Here is a 14,297-nt window from a genome sequence, read left to right as displayed (position 1 = left end):
GCCGACTACAAACGGATTGCCAAACCTGTCATTGAGTATGTTCCAAGCAGCGGTGTAAGCGGTCTCTGTTCCAACCAGGAAGTGTCCTTCAATAGATCTTTTGGCTGGACCACTCACATACTTGCGTAGAAAGAAGAGCTTTTCTTGGGCTGGCAAGTTCTTGCGATCAATTAACGTTTGAAAGGACAGTTTCCAGTCATTATAAGTAAGAGGATCTCCAGAGAAAACAACTGGTTCTGGAATCGGAATCCTATTGGCTGTAATCGCTTCAGCAAGTGCCTTCACAAGATCATTAGAGGCTTCATTTGGATCAACAAATTTAGTTGACTGGGAGATATGAGCTGTTGTGATTGGAACCCTTTGAGGAGAACAAGAGGGTTGGTATAAAGGAGCAGTGACTTGAGCGAGCCTTTGCGGCTGAGGAAGAGAAATAGGAATGTTTGGATAAGAAGTACAATCTTCTTGTCTTTGAAGAGGAACAGAACACTGTTCAAGCTCATCACCTTTGATGCTTTCAACATAAACTTGCAGCCTTGCTTGTGCTGCATTATGCCTTTTTAGTTCCTCCAATCTTTCCACTTCCTTTTTCTTCTCCTCCAGCTTTATTTTTCTCATAGTACTTTCTGAGATAAATTGAGCCCTTTTTCTAGCATTTTCCGCTTCCATCTCCCTTTCTTGAGCTTCTCTTTCGGCTGTTAACCTTTCATCCTCTGCTTCAAGTTTCCTAATTTCCCCTTCATATTGATGTTGTGTCTTCATTATTTTAATCACCTCTTGTGTAGCCGCTACTTCAGCTGCTGCTTCTTGTCTTTTCTGCAAAGAATTATAGGAAGATTGACTGGACATCTTGGAAACAGACTTTGACTTACCGGAGGTTGCCGAGATGATAGTGGACACAGTAGTTTCAAAGACTGAATTTGAATCAGGCCAGGGTATGTCCTCAGGATCTTCATTTAGAAACCGTTGCGCTTTCTCATTAGCAATGCTAGTAATTGAGAGGCATGTGTCATTTTTCCTCCTTATTTCTGTGTCAGGGCTTGTGATGCTTCTTATCTTCTCATAGAGATGATCAACCTCTGACTGTGTGCTATTAATAGTGCTCACAACTTCAAGAATCAATTCAGCATCATCATTTTTCTTGATGGCTCTCTTCAGACCATTGATGTGATATTTCCATCTTCTGTACTTCTGCTCAAAGCTTCTCTTCAATTCATTTAATTTAGCATCTTGGAGTGATTTACCCTTTTCAGTAAGTGTGCGTGCACGCTGACTTTTTCTAATATCTGTGACTTGGGTTTGTTGTACTTGTTCAGCAACTTCAATTTGGCCAGCTACATCAGCATGCTGTGGTGGGATAACCTGCTCTACATTGTCTAACTCTTGTGTAATGGGAGTTGCATAGCTAACTTCTCTAGTGGACAGCACAGTATTTTCACTTGTATCAGCCATGTCAAACTGTATTGCTATACAATGTGGTACTCAAAGACAATAAAAATGGTAGTGTTAATGTAAGATATACTTATGTGACACAACCATACACATCATAATATGGAAATATCAAGTAGCAGAATAATGAATACAGCTTGTAAAATGTGAAATTCTGCACACTTAAAATTGTTTATCATGTACAAAACACTTGAATATAACAAGAAAATTCACTTTAGACACTTTAGATTTCTTCAATAATAAAACACAACTGCTTATCTGTTCAATCCTTTTTAGCTTAGTAAGCCAACCAACAATAGAAAGATATTTAACCTTTTCTTAGAATGAAGGTGATGGAATACCAATGCAATTGAAACTTTAGCACAGTTCACAAGACCTTATGCTGCTTCCAAGTCACTAACTTAAAAGTGCTTGCTTGTTCAGCCTTTACTTGATCACCGGCTTCTTCAATCAATCAATTGCAGTCTTTAAAAGGTGTACTTCCCTTGCCAATACGTAGTGCTTCTTGTAGCTTTAGCATCTGATGCTCTTGGCCTTCACCAATGCAGTGAAGTGTTCTACTATGCCGCCCTTAGTCACATTGCGAAGGCTGAGGTTCTTTTTCACAGATGTTTAATGCATTCATCGACATAGACACCAATACAGACATCAACTTCAACACCAACACCGTAGAACTGAATAAAAAAGACGAAATACACAACATATCACCAGTTACACATTCAGTTACATGGAAAACAAACAAATCACATTAAACTCTTAAATAAACAGAAAATATATCCACATACCACTTTTGCCTGCTTGTGAGCTAAGAGAGGGGGTTATATCTTGAATTTTCTTGGTTGGATGGCATATGATATAGATAGAAACACTCTTAAGTTAGCAATGCTTACATTGCTCCATCTCTTCATGTGGTTGACAAAACAGGAAGTGACATATAAAGGCATGATGGGAGTAAAATAAAATAACCAATAATCTCTTAGAAAAAATAAATCTTGCTCAAATAAACAACAATTCAGTATAGAAACACAATAAACATTAGAAAATAATCAAAATATCAAAATACACAAAATTAAATTAACCAAAAGTAACTTGTGTAAATGAGTGCTAAGGTACACAAATGCCATCTAGTGGAAAATAAACATTAAACACAGAAAACTTTGCGACAGCAAATACACATGTTATCTCCTTTTCAGGCATAAAAAGTAAAGAACCTTGGTATACTTTGTGACAGTGCATTGAAATTTTTAGCAGTTTTGGTTCCTTTTCACACCACACTGATTGCTTTTTTCTGGACCAGTTGAACTGAACCAAAATGCAGTCATGTTATAACATCCACATCACTCATTGGCCACTATTTCCTAAATTGTTTTCGATTGGTCGGAATCAACGTGACGGAAGTTCCGACGGAACTCTGGAAGTAACCGAAAGGAGAGGAAAATACAACAGACATGTTTATATAGTATGGAGAGATGACTGCACATTCTGATTATTCGTGGTCATTATATACTACATAGTTTGTAGTACACCACTTTTTGACAATGAAGTGCGGATACGGCAAAAAATAATGTTTTAATGTACTGCAAACGGCGAAGTTTGTCAGCAAGCTGGCATCAGGCTGTTGTTGCTTGTGCTTACTTTCAACAAACACATCCTACTACGGGAGCTGTATTAAAACGCGCACTTTTTGCAGTTAGGTCAGTTTAAGGTCGGATCGTGTTCTCACCACAAATTAACCGCTCCAGAGTTCATTTGAAAGCGCCTCTTCAAGAAGGCCTCGGTCGGCTTGTTTGGTCCATTTTTGGTGCGCACCCCAGTTCGATTGCTGCATTCTAACCTGCCCAAACGAACCGCCCTGAATGAGCTATTGAACTCTTGTACAATTTTAACTGAACTAAATAAGGCAGGTGTGAATGCACCCTACAACAAAATGCTGGTTCAAAATGCTGCTACAGGATTACTTATGGGTACTCAAAAATATTAACATATCACGCCGGTATTACAAGAGCTACATTGGCTGCCATTCTCTTATGCTGCGTTTACACCAGCCGCGGTAGAGGCGTGAAGCGCGAGTGATTTCAATGTTAAGTCAATGGGAAGACGCGTTGACACGCGTCTGGAAGTCTCGCTGCGCGAATGAGGCATTTGGCGCGGCACGGAAGACGCAATTCCGCATCATTCCCGCGTCTAGTTCACGCGAATGGCATGAATTGAACGACTGGCGCGGTATGCGCGAATGGTGCTTTTTGGTGAATTTTGCGTTTGACTCGAATTTGCGGCTAACGCCCATGTTGAAAATTTTGAACTTTGCCGGAATTTCGCACCACGTTAACCAATCAGGAGCCTGCTTACTGCTGTGGCGGCAGCCCCGCCCGGAGTCACTAATTCAACCTGAATTTTCCCCCTATAGTAAGGTTACCAAATACAAACCGGTAACTCTCTCCATAAATACACAATCAACACCATCATCTTGCAAAGAGACAACCGCATAGCACTTGCCCCTCCAACAAGAAGCGGATTTTGCCTTTACTTTGCTCTAGATGCGCGAATGCATTCAGACTGGTCAAGCGGCAAACTAGGCGCGGTAGACACGATTTTGACGCCTCAAACGCAGTTGGTGAAAACGCAGCATTAGGATTGAAATTAAAATACAATTGTTGTTTTTTCAGCACTACAAGGATTTGTCCCATTGCTGAATTGAACATAGTATAAGTGGAATAATTGACTCTTCGGTTAATTGAATTATTCTTGTCAATTATTCCTTACATTTTTGTACTTGTTTATTGTGTTGTTTTACTTTGTTATTGGTGTTTTTAAATTCTGGTTTGTACAGCACTGTGGTCAACAATTGTTGTGCTAATAAGTGCTCTAGAAATAAAGTAAACATTGACCAAGTAAACATAATAAACATGACTGTAATCTTACTTTAAGTTTCCTCTAATTAAATTTGATTTGTGTGTTTCTTCAGTTGAAATAAACTTGTATAACTCTTTTGTTTGCAAACAGAGTATTTTTTTTTCTAACATAATAATTGTGTGATTGTTTGCTTTGATTTCATAAATGTTAATCTCCAAAAGGAATAAGACAAGTGTCTCACGCTGTTATTGTTTGTGTTCCTCAGTGTTTTCTCCTCCATGTCTCACAGGCATCTGTCTTTCACTCGTGTTGTGTATTTCATGAAGTTTAATGTGAGTTGCTGGGTTACGGGTATCACATGTTCCTCTCACAGCCCTGCGGCCACAGACGACTTTAACTCAATTTGTTCAGTGCTCTCATCTGAAGCTTCTGGAATGATCTCATTGTAAAAGAGCTCAGCGCTTTTACAGAAACACTTTACAGACATGCATTACTCTAACACTTATAAGTGTCTGTATTATTTAATCCCTAAAGTTTCTTACCAATACACACACATCTGTTTTCTGTTCAATTGATTATTCATAACATTATACTTGTGTGTGTGTGTGTCTGTGTTACAGGCCGAGTTCTCAGAGATAAATCTGGCGTCATATGTTAACTCTGGCTGTACTGTAGACATACAGGTGAACCGAGGAGGAAGTAAAGTGGTCAGGTAAGATGTTACTGATCATCAGATATTAAACACTCAGGAGTGGTTTCCCAGACAGGGCTTATTTTAGTCCCAGAATAAAATGCATGTTTGAGCTGCCTTTATTTAAAAACATCTTGCTTTGACGTATCTTAACATATATCAGTGCCATTGTTTTGTCTCAAGATGCACTCCAGTGTTTTGTTTTTTAATGTTTGCTTGTAAAAACTACTTAAATGTCCTAATATAACTAAGATAATCTTGGAGTATCGGTAATCTAAACCCTGTCCTCTCATGGTGGGTTCACACCAGACATAAATGAAGCATTAAGCGTAATTAAAAAAAAAAATTCATGTCAAGTCAATGCAAAGACATGATAGACATCCTGCGGTGTGATTTGCATGAATGAGGTGGAGCGAATTGAGCGTTTTGGACGTTTGACGCATGTAACAAGCGAGTGGAAAAATATATAAATCTTTGGCGGAATCCGTGCCACATTAACCAATAGCTTGCTTTAGTAGTGACGTAATTAGGATGTAGCGAGCGTAGGAAATACGAAACACCAATAATGGACAAAATAATCATTGCTGTATGTGGACAGCCGGGGCTGTACACATCTTCATACTTTCGAAATCGAAAAACGAGATTTCTGGAAAAAAGTGTTATCTCGTTTTGGAACCAAACTCTTCATATAGACAGTTTCAGCAGTAACAACATAAACACGCAGCTTTCGTGGTCATCACGTAACTTCGGGTAAACTCTGTGACGAATAAGTAACAACAAAGTCCTTTAAAAGTAGTTTATTTATATAACAAGAAAAATTAACAACACTTAGAAACCCAAAACATTTGTTATTTTCGACGAGGTATTTGTTTTAGAGTTCAGTTTTAGCAACTAGTCAGACCATTAAACAAACAGAAACCGGAAGTAAAGCTCGGACCAGACGCTTATCGCGTTACCGCACGTGTGCCCGATGAAACGGTCTATATGCATATTGAGGCTACAAGCTAGCTAAAGCCTGTAAATTAAGTGTATTTGTGGCTGAATTTCACGTGTGAATGACGCAAGTTAACTCAAGCGTCCAACAATGTGTAAGTAGCGCGATTTACAGTATTTGCTTCATTTGTGTCTGGTATGAACGCACAGTCAAGAGTGTTAAAGTGAAAAGTGTTTATTTCCTAGAAATTAGCTTACAAACAACCACCTGGTTTGGCTACTTCCAATGTTTTCTTTTTTTTAGCACAATCTCTTTGCCATAAAATGAAATGCGAAGTGGTGTTGACTTGCTGTACAAAAAACATCTAAAAGTAAATAACATGTCATTTACATTTCATTGAGTTACATACAAATGCAGTGCCCTGCTGAATGTCTTCAGTGTGTTTGAGTCACGTGATGGTGTACCCACATCCTAACCCTTCTATTTCTGACCCAGAGCCACTGACCTCACAGTTACCACAGTGAAACCACAGTAAAGAGACAACAGCTGCTCCTGTGATTATTATACTGTATGGTGAACATCAGCTCGATGGGAAAGACGGGGTATAGTCTGTTTTTGTTTGTTAAGGGTACTGAAGACACACGAGACACCAGAGCGGAGTTAGATGATGTATATCTGAAAGAAAAAACTTGACGCAGTATGTTTTAATGACAGGTGTCTGATTGTGTATTAAGTCTGAATGAGTGAATTCATATTCTTGCTGATGAGCCAAACAGATTCCAGGATTTCACTTTTCCCACCTTATTTTTCTGTTTTCCACTCTTTCAGTCAGACAGAATTCAACTTTGTTTCATGAGCGAGTGTCTCTGTGCGTTCTGACTATTGACATAAAGTCTGGTTCATTTAGCCGAGCTGAAACCACAGACTTGCACAGGAAGAGATTGTCTGACTCTGAGGTGTTTATTCAACAGTCATTTAGAGGCGGATGAATCTGTCATAGATTATAACACAATTATTCACTTGCAGAAGTTATTCGAAATATGGACTTGTGGTTACTCAATAGAGTTTTCCTGTTCTGCTGTGGTGTTATGGTGTTAAATGTATTGAGTCCGATTGAGTTTCTCAGTTAAAGCTTGAGATATCATCAGAAATGTGTGTTGTCTGTGTAGAGACAGACTGTGATTTGAGCTGGTGTATTAATAAACCTCAGCTTAATGAAAGCTACAGTAACACACAGCCGGCTGTCTAATCATAACGCACACACACACTAAGTCTCAGTTTCACATGTGCTTCACATGCCAAAACTCTGTTGAGATTATTTTTGTCTGTCATATCTTAAAACTAATTCACACAGATCAGTGTAAAAACTCTATTGCTGTTGGTTTATTACAGACTAAATATTCTGAATTTGCATTTATTTTAAAAATACCGCTAGTGAACCAAAGGACTCGGATGGTTGCCTTTCTGAGGGACCAAAACATTTATAGTATTTGCTATAAATATAGTTTGTGTGAATGACACTCAGCATGAATTATGTAAGGAAGAATTAACAACAGACTGTTGAATTATTCGCAAACAATGCATTACAAATAATGCAGGTGTGCATTATTTTCAAATAAGGCTAAAAGGACTGGAGTCAATTATTCTGCTTATACAACAGTTACCGCGTTTATTGAAAAATAATCCTTACCTGTGGATAATTTCTCAACCAATCAAAATAAAGCATTGAACAGCCCAGTGGTATAAAGGTAGATGTATGATATAAATTTATAGTGGTGGTAACTCTCTGTGTGTCTCTGGATGTCATGTCTGTCCTCTTTTTATATGTCTGTGTTCACACCGTCTAACCTTGCGTTCATCCGGTGAGCAGCGGCGCCTGTGTTTAAATCGAGGCTTTGAACCGGTTCAGGGAAAGGAAACGAAAACCAGAAACTTTTGATGTTTTGCAAGGAACAGAAATGAAACCAGAAACTTTAAAAAATATATATGTTCCGGATCAGAATCGTTTATTTAAAATAATGGTAACCGGTTAATACCGTTATTTTTTTAATTCTTTGACTTATATTTGATTTATGTGTAATATGACTCGGTGAAGTTCACTTCCGGTCGTTGTTTACTCATCTGTGAAATGAGAAGCTTGCCACCATCAAGTACCCTACTCAAGCCCAAGTCTATCTCGATCATAAGGTAAATATTGTAGGCTATCAACTATCTCAAGATGTTTGTTTTTGTAATACTAATTAGTGGTGTAACGGATCGCAGTTGATCCATGATCCGTACAGATCACAACCCACGGTTCGGCTCGCATGCGATTCGCGGCTTAATATGCAAATTTAAATAGGGTGAAAGTTGATCATTTGCACGTGTTTCAAAAGCTTGCAAAGGTTAACACTAAAGTGATTTTCTAAACAATTTAACCACAAAAAGGCGCTAAAGTGAGCAATTTTCTGTACGCATAGACGCACATTTGTTGAATGTGTTCAACTCCAATTAAACGTGATTATCTCTATGCCCTTCAAAGATCAGAGCTCTTGATGTATAAACTTGACAGAGTTGCGCTACTGTGTCTCATACTGTAGTCCATTAAGATACATTTGGCGAATAAAGCACTGAAAAACCAACTTAATTTTCACTTTATGTGGAGCGACTGTTTATGCTGCATCTTCTTCCCGAAGCGCCGTTTGGAATTCGTCCTCCGTCTGTGTGTGCACGTGTTTAAGTGCACTCAACAAATTTAGGCATGTCAGAACTACAGTTATGGCGCTTACATAATGTAGCCTTTTTTAATGTTTGATGACAAGATTAGAGCCTGACCGATTTATCGTTTTGCCGATTTTATCGGCCGATATGAGCCTGTAGCAGAGATTAGAGCCTGACCGATTTATCGTTTTGCCGATTTTATCGGCCGATATGAGCCTGTAGCAGATATATCTATATCGGCGTATAAGCCGTAGATAAGCAGCCGATATGAACGTTTCTTACATTACACATTAAATGCTTTTAAAAGATGTAAGTACTTGTTTGTCCAGCAGAGTGCGCCCTACTGGTTGCTAATGGTGACCCAGGTCACTCACTGTAGTGACAGCAGCCAACCCCCCTTCACTTCAGTCAGTGATCTCTCAGTTCAGGTGGTGGCAGTCATGCGGTTTCTTCACAACATTTTTACACCTGGTATTAAGTAGGGTTGCCGCGGTGACGTAATTTTCCCACCGGTTAATCAGCGCGTCACAAACTCGGTGATCCCGGTATCACCCAGTGGGAGGGGCTTATAAATGCGCATGCAGACGTGCACATTTTACTTTCACTTTTGAATTACGCAACTGTTTAAATGCATCGCTTGCGTAAGCTGCGTTAAATCGCCTATGAATTTGCGTGCAATGTGAGTGCAACAGCTGGTTTACTTATGTGCGTGAGTCATTGTGCGCAGGTAATTCTCACAGAACCCGCCAGTCCCAAGCAGTGCAACCGGCTACTTCTACATGAAAGCGCTGCTTTAATGATGTGTTTATTATTTTTCTTGATGAAAAACACAACAACAAAACGATCTCGCTTATATTAAACATCATATGTATATTATAACAAAACCGAGCAAAGCACGCGGCTTCTGTCATCATCTGGTCAGTCAGCCCGCCTTGCAAACTCTGACAGAAATAAATGAAATCTGACACCTGCGGCTGCTCTGTGACGTGACGCGCGTTCAGCCCCGCTGAATTCAGACAACAGACACATTCAGTTGTAAGCGTTTGCTCTCTCTAACGAAACTAAATGATTTAATTACACGAAAATATCAAAACGACGGTGAAAGACGGTGTCCCGGTGGGCAAGTGATATAACCGGTGAGAGGCTGAAGCACCGGTTATCACCGTTTCACCGACTATCGCGGCAAGCCTAGTATTAAGACGCGCTTTTGTCGATTGGATCATAAATTTACAAGAGAGACAAATTACATTCCTATTTACATTTGGTGTTTTTAATCCGTCTCTTTTGCCCACTTGCGAGTTGTTAACGCAAGCGGAAGAAATGACGCGAGGCGGAGAAAGCCACCTGTCGGCGCTGGTGTGCGTATACTCATAGAAAGCAATGTGTTCGAGTTTTTTTAGAATGGCGCTGTGCGGCGCTGAGCTACGCCTCCCCTTTAAGGAAAATTCTGTAGACTAATAATTTAAGTGAAATGTCCTAATGATCAGCCTACTTATTTGTATGTCCCACAGCTGACATGAAACGTTATTAACGGTTCAGGAACATCAATTTTAGGGTTGAACCAAAAACCGGAAACGTTAAAATACTGTTTCTGTTCAGAACGAACCAATTGGGAAAAAAATCTGGTTTAAATTAAGGCGGGGGTGGGGTGGTCCCGGACCTCCTATAAGCATTTAGGGACCCTCTATATAAAAATATAAATTGGGGGCCCCCCTGGTTTTTATTTAAATTAAAATACTACATGAATTTAAAAATCTTGTGCTGCGCTGCCACGGAGCGATACTGTCCATTATTTGTCCCAATTTTTAAATAAACAAATCCAAAAGATTTCTGTCTAAAATAAATGTAAACTCTCAAGTGTGCCTTACGCTATTTTCTGGAGGAATTGATAGATGATTCCAAATGCATTCACAGTAACAACAATCCTAATATAATATATATATATATATTATAATGATGGCTGCGGGGTAGTGCTGAGCCAGGGGACCCCCATAATTTTTGACATAATTCGAACACTAAGTGGTGCGCGGCATCTTGAACAGCGGGAGTGTCGAAGAGAGTTTAAATTAGGTCAACTTTATGGTTATGAGCTATGATGCTGTTCAGTGGGAACCAATCCGAAGGGAAAAACAAGACCTCCGCTTGAGAGGATACATGAGGATGCATTTCATCGTCAGACTGTCCCCTAATCTTTTCTATAGCGGCGTTGCCAGAGCATTTTTTTACGTTCTCGCCGGTGCCGACATGAATGGCCGGTTAAGCTCATCTTTATGTACTGTAGCAGTAATGTGATCACACACACACACACACACACACACACACACACACACAGTCTATTGATTTTAAAAACATTGTTAGTATGCTATCTTATCATAATTCAATAAAAATGCTTTAATATTTGATGTCAGAACTACACGTAGTGTATTATCATGAATGTGTTAATGTTTTGTCAAACACTTGGACACTGCCATAGAGTTCAGTGTTATTTATATATATGACAACATACAGCATGTTACTCTTCATCATGTCCTTGTGAAGATGAGCACATATGAGTTCATTTGAGGGAAACTAGTAATGATGCCAAACTATTTTGATGGCTATGAAACAACACTAGTGTCAGAAAGTTGGATGCAAACACACACATAGTTTGCTGTGATGTGTCTCCAGAAGAGATTAATATTAATATCATGAAGGTCCAGCATGTGTTTTATATTGACAATGTGAGATCTCACAGGTCATAACATAAGTTTACAGTAGATCTGAAATCTCATTGCACTGAATCCGAGTGTTTATAAGGACATGCTTGAGTTTTGTTTCATCTAATGATAACATCAGCAAACAAAGCAGAGACTTTTAAGCTATAAATCAAAATGAGATCATTTGAAGCCATTGAGCTGAATTCCCAACTTGTGATAGAATAACTGAAAGATTTCATGACTTGTTTGTCTCCGAGCTCATGATATGATATGATTTCGTATGATCTACTACAGTATAGACCTAAGACACTCTGAACAGTCATATAAATATGTGTTTTAAATAAACCTGATGTTTATATCATGCAAACAGTGCCGCTGCTCTTTAAACACACGTCATTTTAAATCACTATTGACTTTAATGTCCTCTAAACACTTTACACTCAGCTAAACATTCTGGTATGAAGCACTTTTAACACCTCACCTCACTTAGTTTCATTACTGTTTTCACTCATTTGTCAGATGGAGGGCGTCTGATGTTGATTTTAAGAGCGTCATTCTTACCCTTCCAGTACATTTTTGGCTTTACGTTGTGTTTAAAGATCAATGTGATTTCTGCGTTCCTGCTGCAGTCTGGTGTGAATTGATTTTAATAAAACCCAGATGTTAAATCCAGCAGTCTGTCCTACACTGATCCCAGAACTGTGTGTAACCGTGTAGTTCTTAATTTATCTTGCTCAGCTCTTGACTTATGATCTATGGGAGAGATCGGATCCTTCATCTGCTCAATCTGACTCTTGTGTATCTGATTATGATCTGAACAGCGTGTTTCTATAAAACACATCTGTTGAAGAGTTTATATGAGCGGCTGATATCTGTGTGTCAGTCTCTAATGATCAGCTGTCTGGAATAATCACTTATAGGAGTATTTACACAATGATAAAAACAATGATGTGACTGCATAAAGCAGCTTTAATATTTAAACAAAAGAATATCTGATATGATGTCATTATTCTTTGTTATTATCTGTCAGTCAGTTTTTATTTTCCTGTTTTCTTCCCCCGATATATTATTTGTTTGTTTTCCAGGTCGTTCAAGCCAGATTTTGTTCTGATTCGTCAGCATGCCTACAGCATGTCTCCAGGAGAAGACTTTAGGAATCTGGTGATGGGTTTGCAGTACGGTGCCATCCCCAGTGTTAACTCGCTTTTCTCCATCTACAACTTCTGCAGCAAACCCTGGGTGGTGCGTCACCGTGCACGTTTCTCTTTCTGTATTATCCTTCATATACCATTTGTATAGTTTATACAAAACCACATCTTAGGTAGCAGTGAAGTATTGCATAACATCAGAAATGTGGAGCGTTTGGGTTCTGCTGCATGAAAACATCAGGTTTAAGGTTTCAGATGCTTTAGGGATCTTCGTGCATCAGCAGATGATCTGACTGTTTTATACAGACTTAGACCAAACAGAGCTGGAGGTAGACACAACATGTGATGTGATCGGGATATACACGTGTATGGAGTTGGAGAGCTCTGAAACATGATGACTTCTATATGTCAAAGTTTATTTATAAAGCACTTTTTCAAAACAACAAGTGTTAATTAAAGTGCTCTACACACAAAGTAATAAATATATCAAAGATACAAACATTCAGCACCACGAAAGAAAGAAATATAGGCACAATAAAACAATAAAAGAAAGCAGATCTCACAAAGCGTCAAATGCCAGACTGTACAAATTATTTTAAGGCCTGATTTATAAGCATTAAATGTTTAAGCTTGTCTAATATAATAAGGCAAACTAGTCCAGAGCTTTGGTGATGCCACTGCAAAGACTTAGAAAAGACTTAGACGTAGAAAAGCTAGAGGCAAATGGTCAGCAGACTCTTAAGTATTCTTGGTGGAGAACACAGATCAAATCAGAGAGACACCTTGGTACTAAGCATTTAAGAGATTTAAAACAAGTACCAAAATTATAAAATAAATCCTGTTATGGACAGGTAACCAGTGAGATGCAAGAAGGGGGGGTGATGTGTTCCTGCTTTCGTGTACTCGTCAACAAGCAAACAAGAACGAAAGAGAGTCCTGACTTATAGAGGCCATTACAATAATCCAGGCGACTTGAAAAATAATAACAATTTTTTGAAAATCTTTAAGATACAGGAAAGGTTTCACCTTGGTGAGTTGTCTCAATTAGAAAAAAAATGGATTTAACTACCAAATTAATTTGTCAAGTTTAAAATCACACCCAAGGTTTTTAGATAGGGCTTCACAAATGGATACAATTCACCAAGTTTTAAATCTACTGACTCACAAGTACCCCCCGGCATAAACAACATAACTTCTGTTTTTTTTTTTATTAAAATGAAGGAAATTTAGTGCCATCTACACCTTAATTTTCTCAAGACACTGCAATAGAGGTGCTAAAGAGCAAGTATCTTTCCGTTTCAAAGGCAGATAAATTTACAGATCATCTGCATAACAATAAAAAGAAATACCACATTTTCTAAGAATATGTCCCAAGGGGAGCATATACAGGGAAAACAGAATAGGGCCCAAAATGGAGCCCTGCGGGACCCCAAACAAGTAACCAAAACGAACTGAGAATGTTCTTTCAGCCAGATAGGATTTAAACCATGCAAATGCAGTACCCTTAATATCAATACATTGTTCTAGCTGTGTCACACATGTGTGTGTTTTATTCGTCTTAACTTTGCAGTTCTCACACATGATCAAGCTCTATCAGACTCTGGGTCCAGAGAAGTTTCCTCTGAATGAGCAGACCTTCTTCCCCAACCACACACAGATGGTGAGTGACTTTACTCTATCACAGATATTATTACAGTATATTAACATCCACAGACCTTTACCGGACTATCATCTTTTCACACACCTCAACACTGTCATAATACGTCATCATTTTACCTGATAACTGTTTTCATATGAGCAACAAGGCCTTCAGCACTGCAAAAATGGCT

The 14,297-nt window shown here is 38.8% G+C and overlaps 2 protein-coding genes and 1 long non-coding RNA gene across 3 annotated transcripts in view; 2 read left to right on the top strand and 1 right to left on the bottom strand.

Annotated features, from left to right (window-relative positions):
* The window catches only part of LOC129432543 (protein mono-ADP-ribosyltransferase PARP12), a 164,730-nt gene that overhangs the window by 41,000 nt on the left and 109,433 nt on the right, over nucleotides 1–14,297 (top strand). The gene's annotated exons all lie outside the window — the stretch shown is intronic.
* syn3 (synapsin III) overlaps nucleotides 1–14,297 on the top strand; it is an 84,746-nt gene that overhangs the window by 32,492 nt on the left and 37,957 nt on the right. The window contains exons 4-6 of the mRNA XM_055190685.2: nucleotides 4,920–5,011; nucleotides 12,406–12,562; nucleotides 14,039–14,128. Coding sequence (XP_055046660.2) covers nucleotides 4,920–5,011; nucleotides 12,406–12,562; nucleotides 14,039–14,128 — 339 coding nt within the window. The remainder of the gene's footprint in view (nucleotides 1–4,919; nucleotides 5,012–12,405; nucleotides 12,563–14,038; nucleotides 14,129–14,297) is intronic.
* On the bottom strand, nucleotides 1,599–2,372 carry LOC129413578 (uncharacterized). Its single transcript, XR_008633992.2, has 2 exons — nucleotides 2,232–2,372; nucleotides 1,599–2,120 (listed from the first exon to the last, which is right to left on the bottom strand). It is a non-coding gene; the product is annotated as an uncharacterized lncRNA (long non-coding RNA).

This window comes from Misgurnus anguillicaudatus, chromosome 1 (assembly GCF_027580225.2).
Source record: "Misgurnus anguillicaudatus chromosome 1, ASM2758022v2, whole genome shotgun sequence".
NCBI lineage: Eukaryota > Metazoa > Chordata > Actinopteri > Cypriniformes > Cobitidae > Misgurnus > Misgurnus anguillicaudatus.
Note: the sequence above shows the minus strand (reverse complement) of the source record. Positions and strands in the feature narration are given on the sequence as shown.